We start from the raw sequence: 20,843 nt of genomic DNA, 5'->3' as shown, positions 1-20,843 counted from the left end.
TTTTGATTTTGCAAACTGAGTGGAAAGGAGAAGGCCAAGGGCCAGCACCATGTGAGCTGCCAGCTCTCTACATATGCCAGCTAGTGTGCTGCCGACCACAGCTGAGAACCATTGCTCCAAAATATTGCCTATCCATCTCCACCGCATTTCTCCAATTATTGGGTCATTAGCTACACTGTGTCTCCTAAGCTGCAGGGGCAGATGACCATTTTGCGGGGCCCAGGGCAGCACAATTTCACAGGGTCCCCCTTTGCCACGGCACATGCGTGGTGCTTCTTGAAGAGTGTAGCCCGGGGCAGCTGCCCTGCTGTATATCCGCCCCTGCTGAGCTGCAGTGTCTAATCTGTGTCTTGTGCAAGCTGCCTTCAGGATCAGGACCCACCCCAGGTGCTAAAAAGTGCTTGATACTAGACAAACCTGTGTCCCCCTAATTTTTTCCACCCTGGTGCGGGATAAATTTTGTGATGTGCACCATCAAATAGCAACAAATGCTCCTGGCTGTGGGTACTTTGCTAATTAGTTGGGCAGTGTCTGAATCTCTCCTGGGGTGGCTGCCCAAGCACACAACTTACAGGGAACACTGGCTAAGACGCCATGAAACGCGTAACCCGGCAAAAAAGGCAGCAGAAGGCCAATTCTCTGGGCAATGCAGCCAGGGGGGCGGTATTTATCCCCCCCCCCCCCGGGTTTGAGCGGGGCTACGCGTGGTCTGCAAGCGACAGCGGGTTTCAGGGTTAGTCCCCTCCCCAGCGCGGACACCGGGCTTCTACCGCCCTGGAGCGGAGGGGAGCCCCGGCGAACGGACAGGGCTGAGCTCCACCAACGGGAGGCAGCCGGGGCTCCTCAGGCCGGCAGGCCCGGAGTTGAGCCCCCCCCCCAGCATCAGCGGGAGCCGAGCCAGGCGGGACCCGGGGCAGCTCCGTTGCCCGGAACCCGAGCTCGGGCTGTGGGGAGGGGAGGCGCCGCCGCCGCACGCGAGGCGGGGCGAGAGGCCGCGCGGGCTGCCTGGCAACGGGAGCGGCCTGCAGGAGGAGGAGGTGAGGCCGGGCGGGCCCAGCTCGCAGTTTCGCCCCCCAACCGGCTGTCCCACTGTGGGGGCGATGAGGGGACAACTAACGCCCCTCCTCTAGGGTGGTCTCCCCGGACTCGGGGGGAGGAAGGTGTCACGCAGACCCTCCCCGCCTTTTGGAGTCTTCCTCTGCTAGTGGAAGGGGGGATATTAGTGCAGGAGCCTTTCCAATAACACTGGGCGCCTCTTAGACACCGTAAGTGCTGGGCTTTTGCCTCTCTCATGGGCTCGAGTCTGGCCTGGCTTAGCACTTGAATGAGAAATGAGCAGGGCAGCACTCCAGCTTGCAGGAAGTTGTGTTGGCAGCTCCTTGTGGTATTGTGCTTCTCTGCCTCCTTTTGGAGTTCCTGCTATGCAAGGCGGTGTGAGCAAGTTGGCTTGTGCACAAGTTGATTAATGCAAAGTATTTATATCCTGCTGCTCTCGTTTCAACAGACTGTATGGGGGTAGTTGGCCACAACTATGATTCCTTCCTCACTCCTGCACATTAATGCATCTAGATGTAAACTGGTTGGTTACATGGGCTCTGAAGTTGATCCTGAGCTTGAGAATTTCTGTCTTCAGTCTAGCTGTACTTCAGCGTATTTTCTTAAAACAAAGTGTTTTGGGTTTTTTTTTTTTTTAGCTTTTCCCCAGTTCTTAAGGAACATCTATGCTATATAAAGATTCCCATACCAGAGGAATTGGAATACCAATGTGTTTCTGATCAGCTTCCAATTTGGACACTGAATTCTGGCTCCCTGCATTTCCCCTTCAATTTCAATTGAGTACAGTACTTATCAGTTCATGTCCTAAGATGCTGGATAATTTAGCTGTGACTTGCCATATTCCACCCCAAAGTTGGCTACATTTTCAGTCATGGGGAAAGCAATCACTTTAGAGTTTGCTCTGGGATCCCAGAGCATGAAAATGTCAGTGAATAATACATGTTATCTTTTTCTTCCCTTTTTAGTAGCTGCCTTTTTATTCCCAAAAAGAACTACAGCTGGAATTTAAAATAATCAGAATTATAGATCCTTAAGTATTTCAGTGACAACGTAGTAGCTATTACATACAAATATATGGGTAATGTTTCTGATATTTTTTTTTCGGATAATGTAGGTATCTAGGAAACACCCCCTTATGACTTGCACCCAACTCTATTTTCATCTATCAGCTGCCAAACTATTTGACAATGCCTAATGTAATTATCTCCCAGCCAATCAGTTCTTCACCCCTCATTGAGACTGGGTACTAAATATTCCTGCAGCATGTAATGACAGATACCCCCTAAATCCGCTATATTCTTGATGGTAACATAGTACACCAACGTAACCAGTGCAAAATGTCCCCATTTTTGACTGCTGTGCTACCAAATTTTCACAAGTCCCAGTCCTTCTGATCCCAAGCAGCTTCCTCTGTTCTTTGTCACCCTCTTTTTTTTGCCCTATTGGAGTGTTGAGGACTTTACACAGTATTCCAGGTGTGATGTCATCAGTGTCACACAAGGAGAAACTATGGTATGGCCTCCATTACTGATTACATAGTACCTCTGCCCTTGTGTAAAAAAACAAAACAAAACAAAACAAACCATGAACATTTTAATGCCTAGTGAGTTGCCAGTTTTTCACATCTTTGAACTTTTGCTCTTATTTCTGTGATATAAGCCTGATTAACAAAAATGTGATTTAAAAAAAAAAACAAAAAAAACCTTTCTTTACTATAAAATTGGTGTATTCTAAAAGTAGATAATTCACTACTGGAGTCCCAAAGAGAAAAGGAGAGCAATTAAAAAAAGTTTACAATGTTAGGAACCATTAGAAAAGAGGTAAAGGAGGGATATGATAGAAGTCTAAAAAATGAATCGTGTAGAGAATATAATAAAGGAATGTTCTTTGTCCCTTTGCATGACGTATAGCCCAATGAAATTAAGGAAGTACTTCACACAGTGTATGGTAAGATGTTATGAAGGGCAAAAGTATGTTTAAAAAAAGAATGATACAATTCATAGAGATTACGTTCAGTGGCTATTAACCAAGATGGTCAGAGATGTAACCCCATGCTCTGGGGGTCCCTAAAGCTTTGAGTGCAGGAAGCTGGTACTAGATGATGTGGAGTAGACCTCTCAATAAATTTCCCTGTGCTGCTTATAGTCTGTGAAGCCACTGGCTCTGACAATTCTTGGAAGACAGGATACTGGGCTAGGTGGATCATTGGTCTGACCTGGTATGCCAATTGTTATACTCTTAGGAAGTAGACTGCAATGAGTGATGTAAATTTGATTCCCTTCCTCTAACAAGTTTTGTATTTTCCTGTGCCACTGTACAATTGCTCAAGTAGCTGCTCTGTGCAGACAGGAGAGACCTCTCCCATTGACATAATTAAGCCTGCCCTACCAAGTGACTATAGCTATGTGGGTAGGAGAACTGCAAGGGAGCATTGTCCACACAGGTACTTTTGTCTGTGTAACATGTGTCACTCAGAGGGATGCTCTTTCACATCCTTGAGTGGCATACATTATGCCAACAAAGTGCTAGTAAAGACATAGCCTAGGTCTATGACTGCACAAGTTAATCTGCTAATGGTAGTTCATCTTTGGAAACATGCTGCTAAGATTGCAAGTGGTCTCGCTGCTGGTGTCAGCAGAAGAGTGTTACTAAAAGATGTCCAGAAGAGAGCTGAGTGGAAAACCATTTTCCTGTTCTGTATAGGAAAGAACTTGAAACCTTTGGAGCTTTTTGTGACACACAAGAGCAAGAAACATCTTTTCCCCCCATTAGTTAATAGCTCACTGGTTAAGGAACTGCTTTCATCTGGCATGGGGAGATCCTGGTTCAAATCCCTGTTCTGCTTGGAGTCAAGTCTCTGCTTCAAATTAGGTAGAACAGAGATTTGAATTAGGGTCACCCACATTCCAGCTGAATACTCCAGTCACTGAGCAATTGTCTGTTCTGGGGTTAAATTGCATCCTGGACCTGAAAATCTTTTCCTGATGAGTGTTTCATTGAAGCCGGTCCATTCCTTTGCAAAAAACATTGGTTTCTACAAGTGATTATTTTTCAGTTAAAAACCACCCAAAAATTCCTTATTAGCTCTAGTTCAGAGCACGCGGTTTATTGAAATCCATTTCCAAATGAGAAATATCAATTATAGAATCATACTTTGATAGTTTTACAAAAATTAATCCTTATGCAGGAACTATATATTTTTTCTTTATTTCAAACACTAATATAGGAAGAGAAAATTCTTCCCTGATTTTACTTTGAGAATATGGTAATTCATTTGGAGTGTGTATTACGCTCTACAAAGAGAAAAGATAACCTTTTCCCTCCCCCCCCCCCCCCCCCGGCTTACCTCTAGAATTTTCCTCATGGGCTCATGTTATAGGAACCTTTTTTGCTACTTCTGTAGCTAGCCAAGGAAGTTCCTAAAGAGCATTTCAAACCATATCACCTACATAATTCCTCCCATTCCAGGCTCTCAATAGAGACACTACATAAGACCTGCTGTAGTAGGAGTACATCTGATTTCGCCTGAAGTCTGTTTAGGTGAAATTTTGACTTTCCAGTATATTCCAGTCTTGTGTGAAAGATTGCTGCTAATACTCAGTTAAATTTGTTTGGTAACTTAACACTTTGTATTATAAACACAAGGTGATGTTTGCTACATCTGACATGGTACAGTAGTTCCAATTCAGCCAATCCATCATTGTGCTATATTTCTTCTGTTCCTTCTTGTATGCTTCCTGTGGCTGAAGTCTCATAAATTACATACTATCCTTAACAGAGCCTCACAACATCCATATATGATGTTTCACAGATGGGCAGGCCAAAGACTAGGGCTTCATTTTCAGAGGTACTGATTACTGGAAGGTTCTGTCAAAGTTAAATGTAGTTCACCTTTGAAAATCTGCCTGTAAAGACCTGAAAGGGTTCCACCCTTCAGGAGAGCGCCCCATGGTGGCTAAGGGGAATCTTATAGTCTCTACTTGCCTGTCTGTGGGCAAGGTAGCATCCAGCAAGTAGCCAAAGATCAGGCCTTTTCTTTTATCCCTGCCCCCAGGTGCAGTTTGTAAGAGAGTTGGGGCGGGGGGCGGGGGGGGGGGGGGGAGATGACCAAGGCCCATCTACTCCTATGTCCCAGCCCAGGGACCCGATAAGCAGCAGTTACCTGCTGAGTTTCAAAATACTTAGTTGCTGTCACATCTGAGCCACTTCCCCAGGATGCTGTCCCATCCAGCCCTTTCTCTAGGGCATGGGTTCCCAAACTGGGGGGCATGAAGAACTTCTGGGGGGGCATGAGGCAACCCAGCCTCACACACCCCCGTCAATCCCACCTGTTCAGGGTTCTGCAGGGTAGCCCTTTGGCTTCTTGGCTAGTCTTCAGCTGCAGGACCTGGCTCCTGCTCAGATATGTCCAGAGTGCTGGTGTTCCTCGGTCTGCCTAGGTCAAGCTCCAGGAAGGAATTGATAGAGCCTGGCTAGCAGCTCCTTTTATATCTGTCTGTTGCAGTCTGAATGGCTGCAGCAGGGGCTGCTACTCTGGTCTTCTCAGAGGACCTCTCTACTGCTCCTGCTGCTAGCCAGGGTGCTGAAAGGCCTCAAACAGGGCTGTCGGGCTTTGTCCACCCCATCACAAGACCATATATTTAAAAGTATGTAGGTGCTTAAATATCCAAGTGGGATTTTCTAAAGCAGCTAAGGGGATTAAACATCTAATGCCCTTTGTGTTCTGGCCTTCTATGCAGACCTATCCACAGATCAATGTTATTACCTTAAATTTAGGAATATTCTTAGAATATTGACTGCAACGCATAATTTGGAAATTAAATCGGTGTGTTGCAAACCTTTGTCATTGGGAGGGTGCAAATTCAGCAAGGTTTGCTAAGACCATTTTAGTTTTATAATTATACCAATGGGGAAAGGACTGAGCTATTGCTTACGTAGAGTCTGATTCGGCAGCCCTTAAGCAGGGAAAATTTCCATTGAGGTCAAAGATGGCAGTTAAATGTGTGTCTAAATGCAAAGTTAAATGAAATGACTTTCTCAGTTGAAGTCAGTGGCAAACTCCTATTGGCTTTAAAGGATCCAGGATTTCACTTTAAGTATGTGCTGCAAACTGAAGCATTCTAATTAGTTGTGAATCACTTTGTTAGTTTTGTATATATGTTTTGCTTTATTATACCAACTTAATTGCATGCAGTGTAAATTTTAAGTGTAGGTCCTGATCCTGTAAATACCAATGCTAATACATAATAAGCACCTGATAGTCCTGGTGTCTGCACAAAAGCAAACTGTCAGAAGAAAACAGCATTTATATGCATAATTGGTCATGAATACATTTTAAAAATTTAATCTTGCTTATTTTATCCTCTTCCACTAGGATAATTACTGTAGATACTCTTTTCTTATTCATGAAAATCTTTTCTCCAATATATATCTTGGATACTCAGTGGGACAACTCATCCTTAAAATGTAAGCACCTGCATATTTGTAGGATTAGAGCCTTAGTCTTTACAAGAGTTATCTGTTGTGAATTTGTTTTTAAATGTGGCTATTAGTATAAAGACTGTTCTTAGAATAAATCATTTTTAGCATGTCTTCAGAATCTTTAACTTCAGATAAAGAAAAATAATGACTTACCCTCCAAGGAAAGAGGTAGAAATTTGCTGCTTCTTTTTTTTTTAACTTGGGCATTGAAGTTTGGAACTGATCTGTTTTACATGAATGAACAAGAAATGCAAATTGGATCTAAAATGGATGGCAATTTTCATTGCTCAAGAAATGTGAGATTAATATTTCATTAAACAACCAAAATTAAAGATGAGGGAAGGAAGAATACCTGTGAGTACTTTATCATATAAAGACATACGAAGGCCTACAAAAAAACCTCTGATCAGGCTGTTTTTAATTCCCTGTTTGCTGTGCTCTAACACAACCTAAATTGAATGGAGCATTTCCATGCTTAGAATGGAGGAAGTGGTGGTTAAGACATCCTAATGAAAGAAGATAAAGTAAGTACATTTGATACTTCAGATGTATCAATGACCAATTATATATGTAAGTATTGTTTTCATCCCGCAGTTTGGGTTTTTGGGGGGGTTTTATTGTTTATTTTCTTTTGAGTTTATCAAACAGCTGATGGTTTTTAAGGTTTTCTTTCTAATTTTCAAAACATGAAGCTGAGTAGTCTAAGAATGCTTTGCATTTCTGAGGGGCCAGTGGGAGGCATACAAATCCACAGCAACATCATTCAATTTTTTGGATAATTTTTTCATAGTCACATGAAAAAATATTACCCATAATTCAGTGTAAATTCTTAACATTAATTCTTAATACCATAGTATCTTTTTAAAGTCCTATTTTGAAAGGTAAGCTGTTAATACTTCTGCTATAAAAACCAGTCATCATAAAGGATGATGGGAGATTTTTAAGAGCAGATTAAACAGACCCCTGTCAGGGATAGACAGTAGTACATTACTTTAGAAATAGCTGTCCTATATTGTATGGTTGATAAAATGTGGCTGGCTGTTTTTACTCAGGAAAAATATCCATTGACTTCAGTGTGAATTTTTCGTAAGGAATTTATAATGTGGCCCAAGCCTTGGTATATCTGTGAAAAGTATTTTTTTTTTTAAAAGAAGTATAGCCAATTTAACAAATTGTCTGGTTCTGGACATTTTTGGAAATTAAATTATGTTGTGTTAGCTTTGTCTTCAGGTGTATAATTTAATCTTTTGTAAGCAACTACATGGATAAGCCACATTTAATAATGTTATGGCTGAAGTAATAAAGTGTACTTATGTGCAGTAGCAGGTTAAAGGGTAATGTACATCTGCAATTATGTTAAACTAAAATCACTTACATTTTGATATATTATAAATTAATGAAATAATTATTTCAGATTAATACTTTGGGATTGACCAGTAACAACTATTTGTAAATGGACTGAGTAAATTGCACTGCTGATTTACAGACCAGTAATCCAATTGAATCTTTCTAAGAGCCATGTGTTATCACATCTGTTATTGATTTTTCTTTTTATTATTATTTTTAGTATTCTTCTTTGGTGACCAGCTGGGTTGAATATTCAGTGCTTTGAAGAGGAGTAGATGGAATCAGGCCAGAGTTGCAGCACTACCATTTCAGGCTATTCTGAGGATACGTTTGAGTCCTTCAGTGAGGAGGAGAAGGAGGAAGCCTGCAGTCAATATGAGAGTGAACTGTTTGATTCTTATTGTTCCACAGAGCAGTCTGAGCAGCTTCCTGTGTCAGATATATCTGAAAGTGTGTGGCAGTCAGCAAGCCAGGATGATGAAGGTATGCAAGATTTCTGTGCATTTCAGTCAGTCCTCCACCCAATTTTAAAATTACACAGAAGAGCTCAGATCAGCAAAAATAAAATAAAAAAATAAAAATTACATCAGATTTTCTTGCTGTGCACAGCAACAGAAACCTCATAACATTGGCTTCCTCAGCCAGATCTGTAACTTTGTTGAATCAACGTGTAATGGAGAGTATATGAGGAGGTATAATAAACCAAATTGGTTGTTTAAGTATGGAAAATAGTTTCCCAATGGAATAGTGGAAGTTCCATCACTAGGGACATTTAAAAGTAGATTGGAGAAAGACCTGAAAATACATTGTTTTCATGGTGTTTTAACCACATTGGTCCTAGGATATAAGAGAAATGGGGTAGTTGAGATAATATCTTTTATTTCTGTTGGTGGAAGAGAGAAGGTTTTGAATTATACAGAACTTTTCTTCAGGTCTAACCTGGAGAAGAGCTGTGTGTAGCTTAAAAGCTTATCTCTTCCACCATGTGATATTAGTCCAATAAAATACATTACTTCATCCATTGTATCAGTCTAAAAATATTTTGCAATATTAACAAACCTGCAGCAAGTAATGGTAAAAGTGAAGGAGGGAAGGAGAATAAAACAAATACCCTAATAGGGTATTTGACATTTTGGTAGTATTCCCTCCCTCCTGCAGTCTCCATTTAGTCTGTGAGAAACAGTAGCCACTTCAAGCCATTGATCAGCTGCTATTTTTAAATCTGTAACTTTCCTTTAGTGTAAAGAGCTTGTCGACTCTACGATAAAATATTTATTTTTAAAATGTGTTAGCTAAAGTGGTTTAACTAACATGTTTTAAAACCTAATATAGACAGAGTAAGATGCGTTTTAACTTGTGGTAGTTCCTTGTGTCATAACCTAATCTCCTACCTCAGCTGGCTAACATATGTTAAAATATTAACCCTGTTTGAACTTGAATTTTAAAATGTTAGTTTAAAACATTCGCTGACATACACCTTTTATCTTAGTGCTCCTTAAGGTGCATCATACTGCAGTAAAAGATTGAAGGCACAGTCATGGCCGGCTTGGATCAGCTGAGTAAGGCTTGAGGACTCTGCAACGCTAAAAACTGCAGTGAATACATTCAAGCTGGGGCTTGTGAAACCCTGTAGAAAGGGTGTATCTATGAGCCCAGACTGCAGCCTGACCCTGAACATCCAGACTACAATTTTAGCCTGGTAAACTTGAATCCATTGATCAGGCTCTGAGACTTGGTGCTGTTGGCTTTTTTTTTTTTTTTTTAAATGTAGATGTTCCCATAAAGTATTTCCTTCCCTTCCTGACCCACCAATACATTTGTCCTTTCTCTCTGCAAAAGCAACTAGCACTTGTTTACGGGTAAAAGCAACGAGGAGTCCTGTGGCACCTTATAGACTAACTGAAGTGTAGGAGCATAAGCTTTCGTGGGCAAAGACCCACTTCGTCAGATGCATCTGACGAAGTGGGTCTTTGCCCACGAAAGCTTATGCTCCTACACTTCAGTTAGTCTATAAGGTGCCACAGGACTCCTCGTCGCTTTTGCAGATTCAGACTAACACGGCTACCCCTCTGATACTTTACGGGTAAGGCTCCATCATAACAATTATTTAGGCATACAACCTCTTTAGTATAGGCCAATTTCTGCCTTAGGAGTCATGTGTCTTACATGAAAACCATGTGTACCCAAGAGAATAATTTAGTTTCATAGATAAATGTGTCAAATATCTATCTGCGTAATGTTAGCTTCTTGTAACTTGAACATTGTAATACACTATTCTTTCCCCTTCCTCCCCACCCATTCCCTATTTATTTTTGAATCTGGACTTTTAATACTCCGTTCATCTGATGAAGTGGGTTGTACTCATGAAAGCCCATGGTCCCATCTACATGTTTTGTCAGGCTTTAATGTGCTGCAAGATTATTTCTTGGTTTTTAATTTTTTCCAGTCAAAGACTAACTTGGCTACCTGTCTGAAGTGTAATGATAATGTTTGTCTTGGTGACTTGTTCATGACACATGTAAATGTCTTCTTATGGCCTTAATGTCATCTGTTTGGGGTCAGCTTTTCTAGTTCTTCCAGCTGGGAAACACCCTAGTTCATATGAGGCATATTAAGGACTCATTTCTTTGATTTCTTTGGCAGTTTTACAGCCAGCTGCCAGCCTGACACCATCTCTCCTCCTCCTTCCAACTAGCGTTGGACCAGATATTACTGACTTTAAGTGAATTGTCTAATGTACTAAATTTAGTAACTTGTTTCTAGATCTCTATTTTCATAGCGGATACATTTTAATTAGCCATTCCTTTTTCTGCAGAAGGCTTTATTTTAAGTGCTCTTTTTACAGCCAGAACACAAGTAAAATATGGAAGAAACTGACTAGTTAAAGGAATATATGTGAAGAGTGAGGCAGCCTTTTAATGTAAATAATATTTGTTAGAGGGGGAAAATATGCACAATTTGACAGTTATCAGCTGTGCTGAATACCAGTTTTAGAGCTGGTCTATTCTTAAAGCACTGCATCAGCACAGCTGTGCCATTGTAGCACTTTATTGAAAACACTCTACACTGACTGGCGAGAGCTCTCCCATTGGCACAGTTAATCCACCTTCCCAAGAAGCAATAGTTGTGTTGATGGGAGCTCTTTTGCCGATATAGTGCCATCTATACCAGGGGTTAGATGAGTATAACGTCATCTAGGGGTGTTATTTTTTCACACTCTAAGTGATGTAGTAATAAGTCTGTAGGGTAATACACTAGTAATAAGTGTAGACTAGACCTAAGAGCAAGGTTATTTAGCGTTTTTTTCCTTGTAGTGGAATGAGGACCTAATGAGTCAAATTCTCAAGTGGAGTATCTCTGAAGTCATCATCAAATTCCTTTTGAAAACAATGGCATTTAAGGGGACTCAGTAACTTGCGGAAGCTGCTCAGCATTCTGCAGGTTTGTCCCTATGTGTCAGTCTTTGGAAGCTTCTCTTCATGTACCCAACACCATATTTTTCTGTTGTGTTTAGAGAACAATCTAAGATGTTCTTTTTTTTCTGTAATAGTAATTGGGTAATTTCTGAAGCTGAAAATCCACTGATTTTCTTCATTTGCTCCTGTGGCTTTGAGGTTTTTTTCTTACATCTAGGTAATGTTCCGTTTTCACAGAGTTAAATTCAGTAACATCCAGATAGAGGATTCTTTGACTTCATTGGTTTTATTTTGTCTCGCTTCTGTTCTGTTCTTTTAGCAATGCATTTTCTAAGCTAACATATTTTTGTAGGTGATCAGTCTGAGTTGTCAAACTCTGCAACTATAATAAAACAGTTGACTGGAAAATGGATCAGCCTTCTCAAAAATAAAGAAGATAACATTAAGCAAGGCAAATCTATCATCAAAATACAGAAAGGTGAATTCAAAATCTATATGAAAATAATTGTTTTTTAAATCAGAATTTTTGTTAGCATGCATGTTTTCAAGTTTTTCCAAAAAAATGAAAAAAATCAGTTTTATTTTATTTCTCCTTTAAGTTTGTTTTAGACACACCCTTTTTTATTTCTGCAGCTTGCATAACTTGTCTGTGAAATAGTGATATCAGAAACCCCACAGGTACATTAGTCATCAGAGCTTCTTAAAGTTTTTAAATTTAGATTTGACAACATTTCAATTTTGATTTAAAAAATCCTCCAAAATTGTGATGCATTTTTAACCAGCAATAAAGCTGGTTGGAATTTTTTTTTTCAAACATTTTGTTTCAATTACATTTGTGTTAATGAAATGTAATTTCAAATGGCCCTGTTGGTTAACATTAGCTACTGCTAGTCTGTGATGTTTTTGTTCCTTTACTGCACTACAGGAGGCACCAGTATTTCTTCTTTATGATGTATAACATAACAGCTTTAACCAAGTACATAGAGTTCATCAAGATTCTCCCCACAGGGGAAAAGCGTGGATGCAATGGCACCACCTGGCACACCTTGCAGAAGCGATGTCCATGATGGAAGACTATCTGACGACTGAAGGGCCTGGACAGCAGAACCCCTAAACTGGGGAACTCAAGGGTGCCCATGTTGGGCTGCTAATTGAGGGCAGCATAAGCCTAAAATCGGGAGACTCCAGAACAAATCTAGGCCACTGCTAACCATGCTAGTTCATAGCATGAGCCAAACCACATGACCACTCTCCTGTGAGGAAGAGGCCCTGCTGGGCGGACTTGGGATACTGAGACCTGTCCTGAGCATGGGAATATCCAAAAGCCAAGGCTATGATTGTGATCAAGAGGGGCACTTTCTGTGTAATTGCTTTATGGACTGTAGCCAGGAGCTGGGGTAGGTGGCGGGCCACTGGGTCCAGAAAAGGAGTCCAGCCAAACTCCAAATCCCCAAATGGGTGAACAGCATCCTGATCATGGCCCCTGTCAATTCAGGATGCAATCAGATGCAAGTCTGGGCTATCCTGGTGAAGTCCCCAAATTCAGTTGGGGCTCCTGTCCACCTGCAGTGCATTCATGCAATTGTATAACCTTGCCCAAATGCCAGAGTGTGCCTTGAGGCAGGGTGTCACAATGAAGTATACTGGGTTTACATAGCCCCAGCACTGGTTTATCCAGCCATCCTGGCACACGACTGTCATGGTTCAGAGAAATCTTGCATGAATGGGAAGACCAAACCTCTCGGCCATTGAAGAGGGGGCTCCTGGGCCAAGAGGGACCTAAAGACGAAGATAAAGATCCCCCAACTGGCCAGAAACACCAGCATGCAGTCCCACCAGCACAAAGCTCCACCACAAAACTAAGACATTCAATAACGCTGGACAGGAATGTTTGGCAGTTGATGGGGACTTCTTAAAGGAGCAGAGGAAGACCTTACCTTGAGGCAGGTCTTGGAAGAAGTCATAGAAGAGGAGGCATACATCAATGGCTACCCCAGGGGAGTGAGGTACATAAAAGACCACCTTTACTGGCTGATCAAGGCTCCCCAAATTTAAGTGGAACTCTGATAATTGCTGGTTCTCTAGAGATTCCAACTAGGCCTGTTATGACTTGCCCACTCTCTGCTCAGGTCTGGGCACATGAGGTTAGAAAAGACCTTGCAATGGGTGGCCATGATGTGGCTTGGTTTGGAAACCAAACCTGAGGTTACTCAATTAGGGCAAACTGTGAAGAATGGGGCAAGCAATCCCACAAATGGGTGCATTTACCAAGCCAGCAACAAAACAATGTATACCGTACTTTATTTGTTACACAGACACCAAAGCATAGTTCCCTTTAAACAACCCAGCTTTGGGCTTTCACCCAGACAGCCAAGTCAATGTAAGGAGGATTATTGAAAATCTTGTTCAACATATAAAAAAGTTCTACCAATCTTAAAGAAACATATATGTTACATAAGAGGTTTATGAATATCTCAGACCTTACCCAAATAGATATTTACAGCCAATTCTTATAAATTAAACTAAATTTTTTTTTTTTAAAAGTATGGGTTTAAAGATCATTATACATACAGACACGAATAGAGTCCTTAGGTTAGTTTTGTAATAGAGATGGTGACCTTTAGAACTGCAGAGTCCTCTTTGGAATCAATTAATTGCCCAAACATTCAATATCAGGGCCGTCCACATGGATGTGGAAACCTCAGTCTTATGACTCAAATTTCCCTTGGATGAAGATGAAGCAGATCAGAGTTGAAAGAATCAGATTCCAAAAGCCCTTTATACATTTTCTAGGCATCTTCATGAGTCATGCAGTCCTTGGGTGAGCAATAGGCTTTTGAAGTAGCCTTCTGTTTACTAAGCATCACAGGTAAGTAATTAGCTATGTGGATTAATATAAGGCAATTGCCTAGCTCTGCTATTTGCAGGTGATTTGCTATATACCTCAAAAAGAAATCAAGATAGTTAATATCTGTTTTTTAATCTCTGAATTAACAGAATACAATGATAGACAGGAAATGTTTTATTATATTCTAACAATATATATGCATACACACAAAACCACAAGCATTATCTATCAATATGTCTCTAAAGTTTCAGAGGGGTAGCCATGTTAGTCTGCAACTGAATAAACTTAAAAACAACTCCATTCATCTCAAGAAGTGGGTTGTGCCTACGAAAGCTCATAATACCATCTACATTTTTTGTTAGTCTCTGAGGTGCTGCAGGACTATTTGGTTTTTTTTTAAAAAGATTTTTCTATTATAGATCAACACAGCTACCCCTTGAAACTTTTGAACATGCACGGCATTGCATTCAGCCATATGGAGTGGAAATCCAACTATACAAGGAAACTCGCACAGATCCAAACAGACATCATCTTCCTCTCCAAGTGCAAACAGATGAACATCATACCTAATGGACTGAAGGTGAAAAACCCACTACAATCTACATATCCCACAAACTACAGCAAAAGATCATGCCACACACTCTCAAAGAAACTGAGGAACCACGTAATCAGCATATTATACAACAAACAAAAGAAAACCATGGAGGAGCTCTCAACACTAGAGGCTCCCATTTAAAAAACAAAAAAACCCCAAGCTTCCACACACACTTCCTCTTGGCTGGACTTTACTAAAACCCAACAAGCCATCTACAGTGCTCACTTCACCTCCCTCAGAAGAAAAAGGACAATAAACTATCCAAACTCCTACATGCCTAAGGATATTTCAATTCTAGTACTCTCAACTCTAAGCTGTGCAGTAGCATGGCCCTGTAGCTGCTTAATGAGCCCCATCCAGCCAGGGGCTCAGGGCTGCTTGACTGGGGGAACTGGTATAGACTTGCTGGGGCCCTTGGAGAAGAGGTGGTCAGAATTCCATTACATACTTGTGGAATAAATGACCTATCCCGAGGCACTACTGTGATGTTTTCCCCTTAGGATTAGGGACTGGCAGGTTTAATCCTTTGGATCCATAATTATGTTTATTGCCAGTGCAGTGAAGGAAAGAAGTGAAGGAAGGTGGGTCAAGGAGAAACAAAGAGTTTCATATGCTGTATTCTACAAATGTCTATTCCTCTTGGAGTTAATACATGCTATAATCCGTAGTCAGCTGAGCTTCTTATTTTTTACATGGATACTATCTTGATTACCTCTTAATTGTTTGTATACATAGTTGAAGATGAGGTCATCTAGTACTAGACTGGTATATAATTTTCTGACAGTTTCTGGCCAGAGGGAGCTGCAAAGCTGGTGGGCAGAATAACACAAAGAGCTTCCCCAATCACCCCTGCGCATAGGCACCACATGGACATGCCAGTTAGCGAGCTTCTGTTCTAATGGCTCTATGCACAAATTACAAGTATAGCCTTACCTATAGTGTTAGGGTCTGATGGAATTCTCATGCCTTGATCATTAGTAGAGGAATGGTTCCTGCTGGTGTCTCCCATAGGGAGCTCAATTTTCCCATTCTGGGCATCCCCCTTTTTATAATGTGATTCTATCTATACCTACATTTGGCACATGTCCATGAAAGCTTCAGCCCTCTTTTCTCTTATTAGTCTGTGTCCCGTGGAAACTTAAGGGACCCCAATTTTCTATAGGTTGCGTAAGTTCCCTTTATTCTTACTAGCATTGATGCACCACCTGTATCCTGTGGTTAAGACACGTCAGACACAGATTTGTCTTTACAGCATTTTTATGATCTAATAGGGAGCTGCACCCTGTCCCTGCTATGCTTGCCACCTCCCCTTTATCTGGCCACTTTCACAGCCAGAGAGCCTGTTAATCTTGCACTGATTATATAGAAAAGTGAACAAATGAAGCTGTGTAGAAAAAACTGTTAATTGTCTATTGCTCACACACATGCTACAGACAGATCTCAGTTTCACAGTTGGTTCTGGTTGAAGTGCAAGTAAGCAAGACACTGAGACTACACTTTCAAGTAGGCTGATGACGTCATTCTGTCACGCGCAGGAAAAACTCTTTTTATATATAGAAAGAGAATATTAATTTTCTGGATAGTTTTGTACAATATTTCTGCCTGGTATTTTTTTTCCCATAATTGTAGGCCAGCAGTTCTCAAACTTTGTGTTGGGGCTACAAAGTAGAATGTGACTCCTTTAAATGGGGTTTCCGGGGTAGCTTTGACTTGTGGGCCCTGGGACTGGGAGCCTGAGCCCCGTGTCCAAAATCAAAGCCAAAATCTGAGAACTTCAGCCCTGGGTGTCAGGACTCAGGTTGCAAGGCCTCTGCTGAAGCCCTTGAATTTCAGAGTGAACTAGTCATATAAAGATATTCGGGTGCTGATGCCTAGCACAAATAAACAGTCTTGTAGGAGGGGATTCAGGAGGAAATTTTGGGGGCTGGAAACCTCCCCTCCCTCATACAAGCTGTGGTGCAGCAGCAGACTGCACTGGAGAAGGAAGCGTTTGGATCACACACAGACATAGTCAAAATCCAATGGCTGTTGTCCTTTTCCCAAAACCTCCAGCAGTGTGGATTACAAGTTTGCAACATGCAGGGGGTGTGGAATTCCAGCATGAGCCTCCAGCATGCTGCTCCTTTGCATTGGTAAGGACAGGGTAAATGCTCAAGGATCTGTGCCATATATTATTATTTATTTTTATTTATTTATTTTAGTTAATTATACAGGGGAGCAGGATGCTTGAGGCTCATGTAGGAAATCCAAGGTATTTTGCTATTGTGTGATCACCGTGACAGGGCTAACGTCATATCAATGTGCTTTTCACAAATAATTTTCTTTTACCCGTCATACAGGTTCTCTTTTTAAAATACCAGAAATAAGTAGGTCAAAATACCAACAAAATGCTTGCCATGGTCCTAGTATTAAATCCAAGTCTGATTTGAACAATGTAAAGTTCAAAATAAATCAAACAGTAGACAACTGATCATTTCCTTTTATATTATTTTCACTTATATAGCATTCACACTGTTTTCTCTCTAAATGCACTTCCATGTGGAAAACAAAAACCATGTAGGTCAGTGAGCTATAAACCACAAAGCAAGCTTTAAAATAGAAATAGTGACTTGCTAATCTACATGATGTGTGTTCAATGCTACTATAATGCGAGCGGCTGGGTGATTTAGTTTGTTGTGCTTGAATTCCCTCATGTTCAATGTTTTATGATCTTACGAAGTATGTAAAATACAGTTCTAATTTGATGCCCTCCTTTAAGTCCCTGGAAATAAGGGCTTGGGAATGACCCAACATGCAGGGTTCTGGGAAACCAAGCATCAGCTAAGTGTGTTTCTGGAACAGTAATCAGCACTATCAGAGATTGTCTGTAGAGAAATACACAGTGACATTTACGTCTGTCACCACAAATGGAGAATGAGTATTCAAGCATGTCTAGCCCAAAAAGGGAAAGGAGAGAAAAGACAGAGAAAAAAACTGTATTAAAACAAAACACTCTCTGCATGCTCTATCTTAGCATGTGAAAGAAAGACAAATACTGTACATATATGCAGGAGTCTGGAAGGACTAGAGATTAACAGGGTACAAGGGTATAGAAGACTAGCTTTACAAATTTACAGTGTGTAGAAACTTAACTCATTCCTTTTTATTTGCTGCCTCATGTTTCAGTAAAATCTGAGTCCAAGATTCTCCAGCTGTTAGTTTTTTAAAAAAAATAGTCTGACATTGATTGCAGGAAACAGGAGCAAAACAGGAATGGAGAGTCCATGAGACAAGTAAGCAGGAGGCACCCATAATCACAGCCAGCCAAAGATTCCTCGTGTGTAGACAACTTCCTGTTTTTATTTCTTGGTTTTTATAGTATTCTTTAGCCAATCAGAGGGTTGGATGTTTCCCCCATTTGGGAGGTTTGGAGTGGAGCCCTCTGTGAGCTAATCCTTCTCTGGGCCCTTTCATAGTTCTCAGTTAAGCTGCTGGGTTGCAAACTGTCAATTGTGGCCTGAGTGCTGCATGTGGGCTTTGGTTTGAGATCTCCCACAGTATGTTGTAGATCTGTATCTCTGTGAAATAAATATAACCCAGGCAGTGATTTTTGCAATGGTAGCTTCTTTTTTGCTTTATTCATTCTGAGTGCAGTACACGTGTACATGTGCACCGTTGATTAGTATAATTAAAACTCAGTGCCTCTTCAAAGGATCAGTCCAACTATGTAACATGGCCTATGTACTGCATTTGCGGGGAAAGGACTTGATGGCTGCAATTATTGTTTCCAATCAAACCTCTATGATCTTGCCTAAGAAAAAGGCAATTTAGTTGTATTACTTTTAATTGTGGCTCATTCTTATTCATATAAGTGGGATACAAGGTAATACCATGTCTTGCTTTGTCATTAGTGGAATTGATTCACCAAGTCTAAAGGAGGAATAAATTACCTTGCTACAATTGATTCTGAACTGTGGCTTTTACAATTCATTCACTTTCTTTATGGTCCATAAAGCAAGGCTCACTGATTTCAACTTCAGTTAATCTTAAATATAAATCTGCTTGCTTTTTATAAAGATAGGCTGGATTTTTGAAATGGTGTTCTGTTTCCCTCCAAAATTCCAGAGCTGCATCTTGTAGACTTCACTTTAAATTCATCACAAGGTATTTAAGATGAATTTTGTACTGTAGCTTATTATATTTTTAATATTTGTATTGTGGTGATGCCCTAAGGCACAGACAAAATTGGAGCACTGGTGCTAGGGATGTAGCTCTGGAATCTTGGTGTTTGTTGCTGAGGAAGACCAGGTGTCAGCCTTTAAAAGACTATAGTCAAATTTTAGACAAGATATTACAAAGGAGTGGAAGAGGAACAGCCTACAGGAGGGATACACTTATACTCTCACATAGGTTTGGCAGGCACAGCCTAACGTTTTTTAATAATACGAATGTAAACACATGCATTTGGGCTTTGTTTGGCGATCATATGAAAGCATGTAGAATGTGGATGTACAGAAACACTCTATCCTCCATAAAAAACTTAAAAACAGTGTAACAGATGAGGGCTTCAAGAAGCCATCACACAGCAAAGCAATGCTGCTAGTGAAATATCCAAATAGTAACCACAAGACATTTTTTTACTTGTTTTATATGTTCGTTATGGTCTGGCTCCAATGCCGATGGACATCAATGGAATGAGTTGGTGACTTCAGTGGGTGTTGGCTCTTTATTATGCTTCTGTCTCAACTCTACTCTCTCACTTTTTTTATTTATTAAATGCACCTGAAAAGAGGAAGGAAATTGGAGAGTGAAATTTGATGTTTAAAGAGAAACACATAAAGAATTTCTGAATTGAGCATTGAAACTTGGGAGGAAAGTGTTTGCTAATGAAATAACATTTTCCTTAAATGTATGAGGATGAATTTCAGATCATGTAAAATATTTTAGATATTTTCCAGCAGTTGTTCTTAATACAGCTGTAACTAAAAATGTGTGTAGAGTTTGCCATCAGAGCTGGTGTTCTCACTTAAAGTGTAAATGCATTTTGCGCTAACAGATTGCAGTTCCTTCTGAGAAAGGGTTAACTCCAAATTAGACAATCATATGATCTCCATCAATGTATTTAATATCTAAACTAAAAGTAACTTCTATATTGCCTTATTTGCCACTTTTACTTTTTATCTTTAATAAATTTGCATTTCTCTTCTGTGTGTGCACACCAAGTACTTTCTTTTCATGTGAGTTTTGTCCTCTTCCCTCTTTTAAGGACTCTTTCCTTTTGGGTGCATCATAGAGGTTTTTTATACTTTGCATTTTTCTAAATGGATTATACTAAATTTATGTATAAATGATACATTACTACTATGAATGCAAATACCTTCATACCTGATGTTGTAAGGCTGTTGTTTTTTAAATTACATGATAAAAGGTCACAGTAGTTAGAGGACTCAAAAGTCTTCTCTTTGAAATAGTAATTGAGTTTTTTGTTTTGATGATGCACTGTTAGCAGAAATTACTGAGGTATCAGATGAAGAATTGGATGCTTTGCAGTCTTTTTGCACAATTAAGATCAACCAGATACATCATCAGTTGAAGTCTAAACAACCAAAGAGCAGCAAACATAAAGAACTGCAGCATGGAATTACTTCAGAGAAGCCAGTGACAGGTGACTTGAACAGTACTATTCCTGATCAACTATTGAACAGAATCCATCTTAAAAATATCAGAGACACAATGAAACAGGTACTGTAACCAAAACATTTATCATGCCTATTTGTTTTGGGAGGACTGCTAAATTAAAATTAAAACTATACGGGCCAAATGCTGCTGTTCTTACTCATGCAAAATTCCCATTGACTTCATTGTGAGTTTTGCCTTAGTGAGAACGGCAGGATTTATGTTTCCAATTTTCTCATTAAACCCCATGCTACAGAATGTGTTTAGTAAATACAAATTATATAAAATGTTGCCTACTGAAAAAATGCTTAATATTTCATTGGGATGTTACATATGATATGAGTAATTTACAGAGGGAGGAGTGAACAGTTATTATTGTTCTCTGTGACCGTAAGGTTAACTGGGGAGTAGAGTTGTACGTGACACTTGTCAGGCTATCCTTGCC

General features: G+C 40.3%; 1 protein-coding gene across 8 annotated transcripts in view; it reads left to right on the top strand.

Annotated features, from left to right (window-relative positions):
- The first annotated feature begins 584 nt into the window (after positions 1-584).
- The window catches only part of C13H8orf48 (chromosome 13 C8orf48 homolog), a 28,028-nt gene continuing 7,769 nt past the window's right edge, over positions 585-20,843 (top strand). Inside the window, exons 1-5 of one of the 8 annotated variants that reach the window (XM_075940839.1) lie at positions 608-733; positions 6,431-6,522; positions 8,105-8,367; positions 11,653-11,778; positions 20,229-20,464. In XM_075940839.1, the coding sequence (XP_075796954.1) occupies positions 8,160-8,367; positions 11,653-11,778; positions 20,229-20,464 (570 nt within the window). In that variant the 5' untranslated portion in view covers positions 608-733; positions 6,431-6,522; positions 8,105-8,159. The other 7 variants (XM_006136150.4, XM_006136148.4, XM_014580135.3 and 4 more) reach the window with 7 other exon arrangements.

This window comes from Pelodiscus sinensis, chromosome 13, assembly GCF_049634645.1.
Source record: "Pelodiscus sinensis isolate JC-2024 chromosome 13, ASM4963464v1, whole genome shotgun sequence".
Classification (NCBI taxonomy): domain Eukaryota; kingdom Metazoa; phylum Chordata; order Testudines; family Trionychidae; genus Pelodiscus; species Pelodiscus sinensis.
The sequence above is the reverse complement of the archived record's forward strand: the minus strand, read 5'-3'. Positions and strand labels throughout refer to the sequence as shown.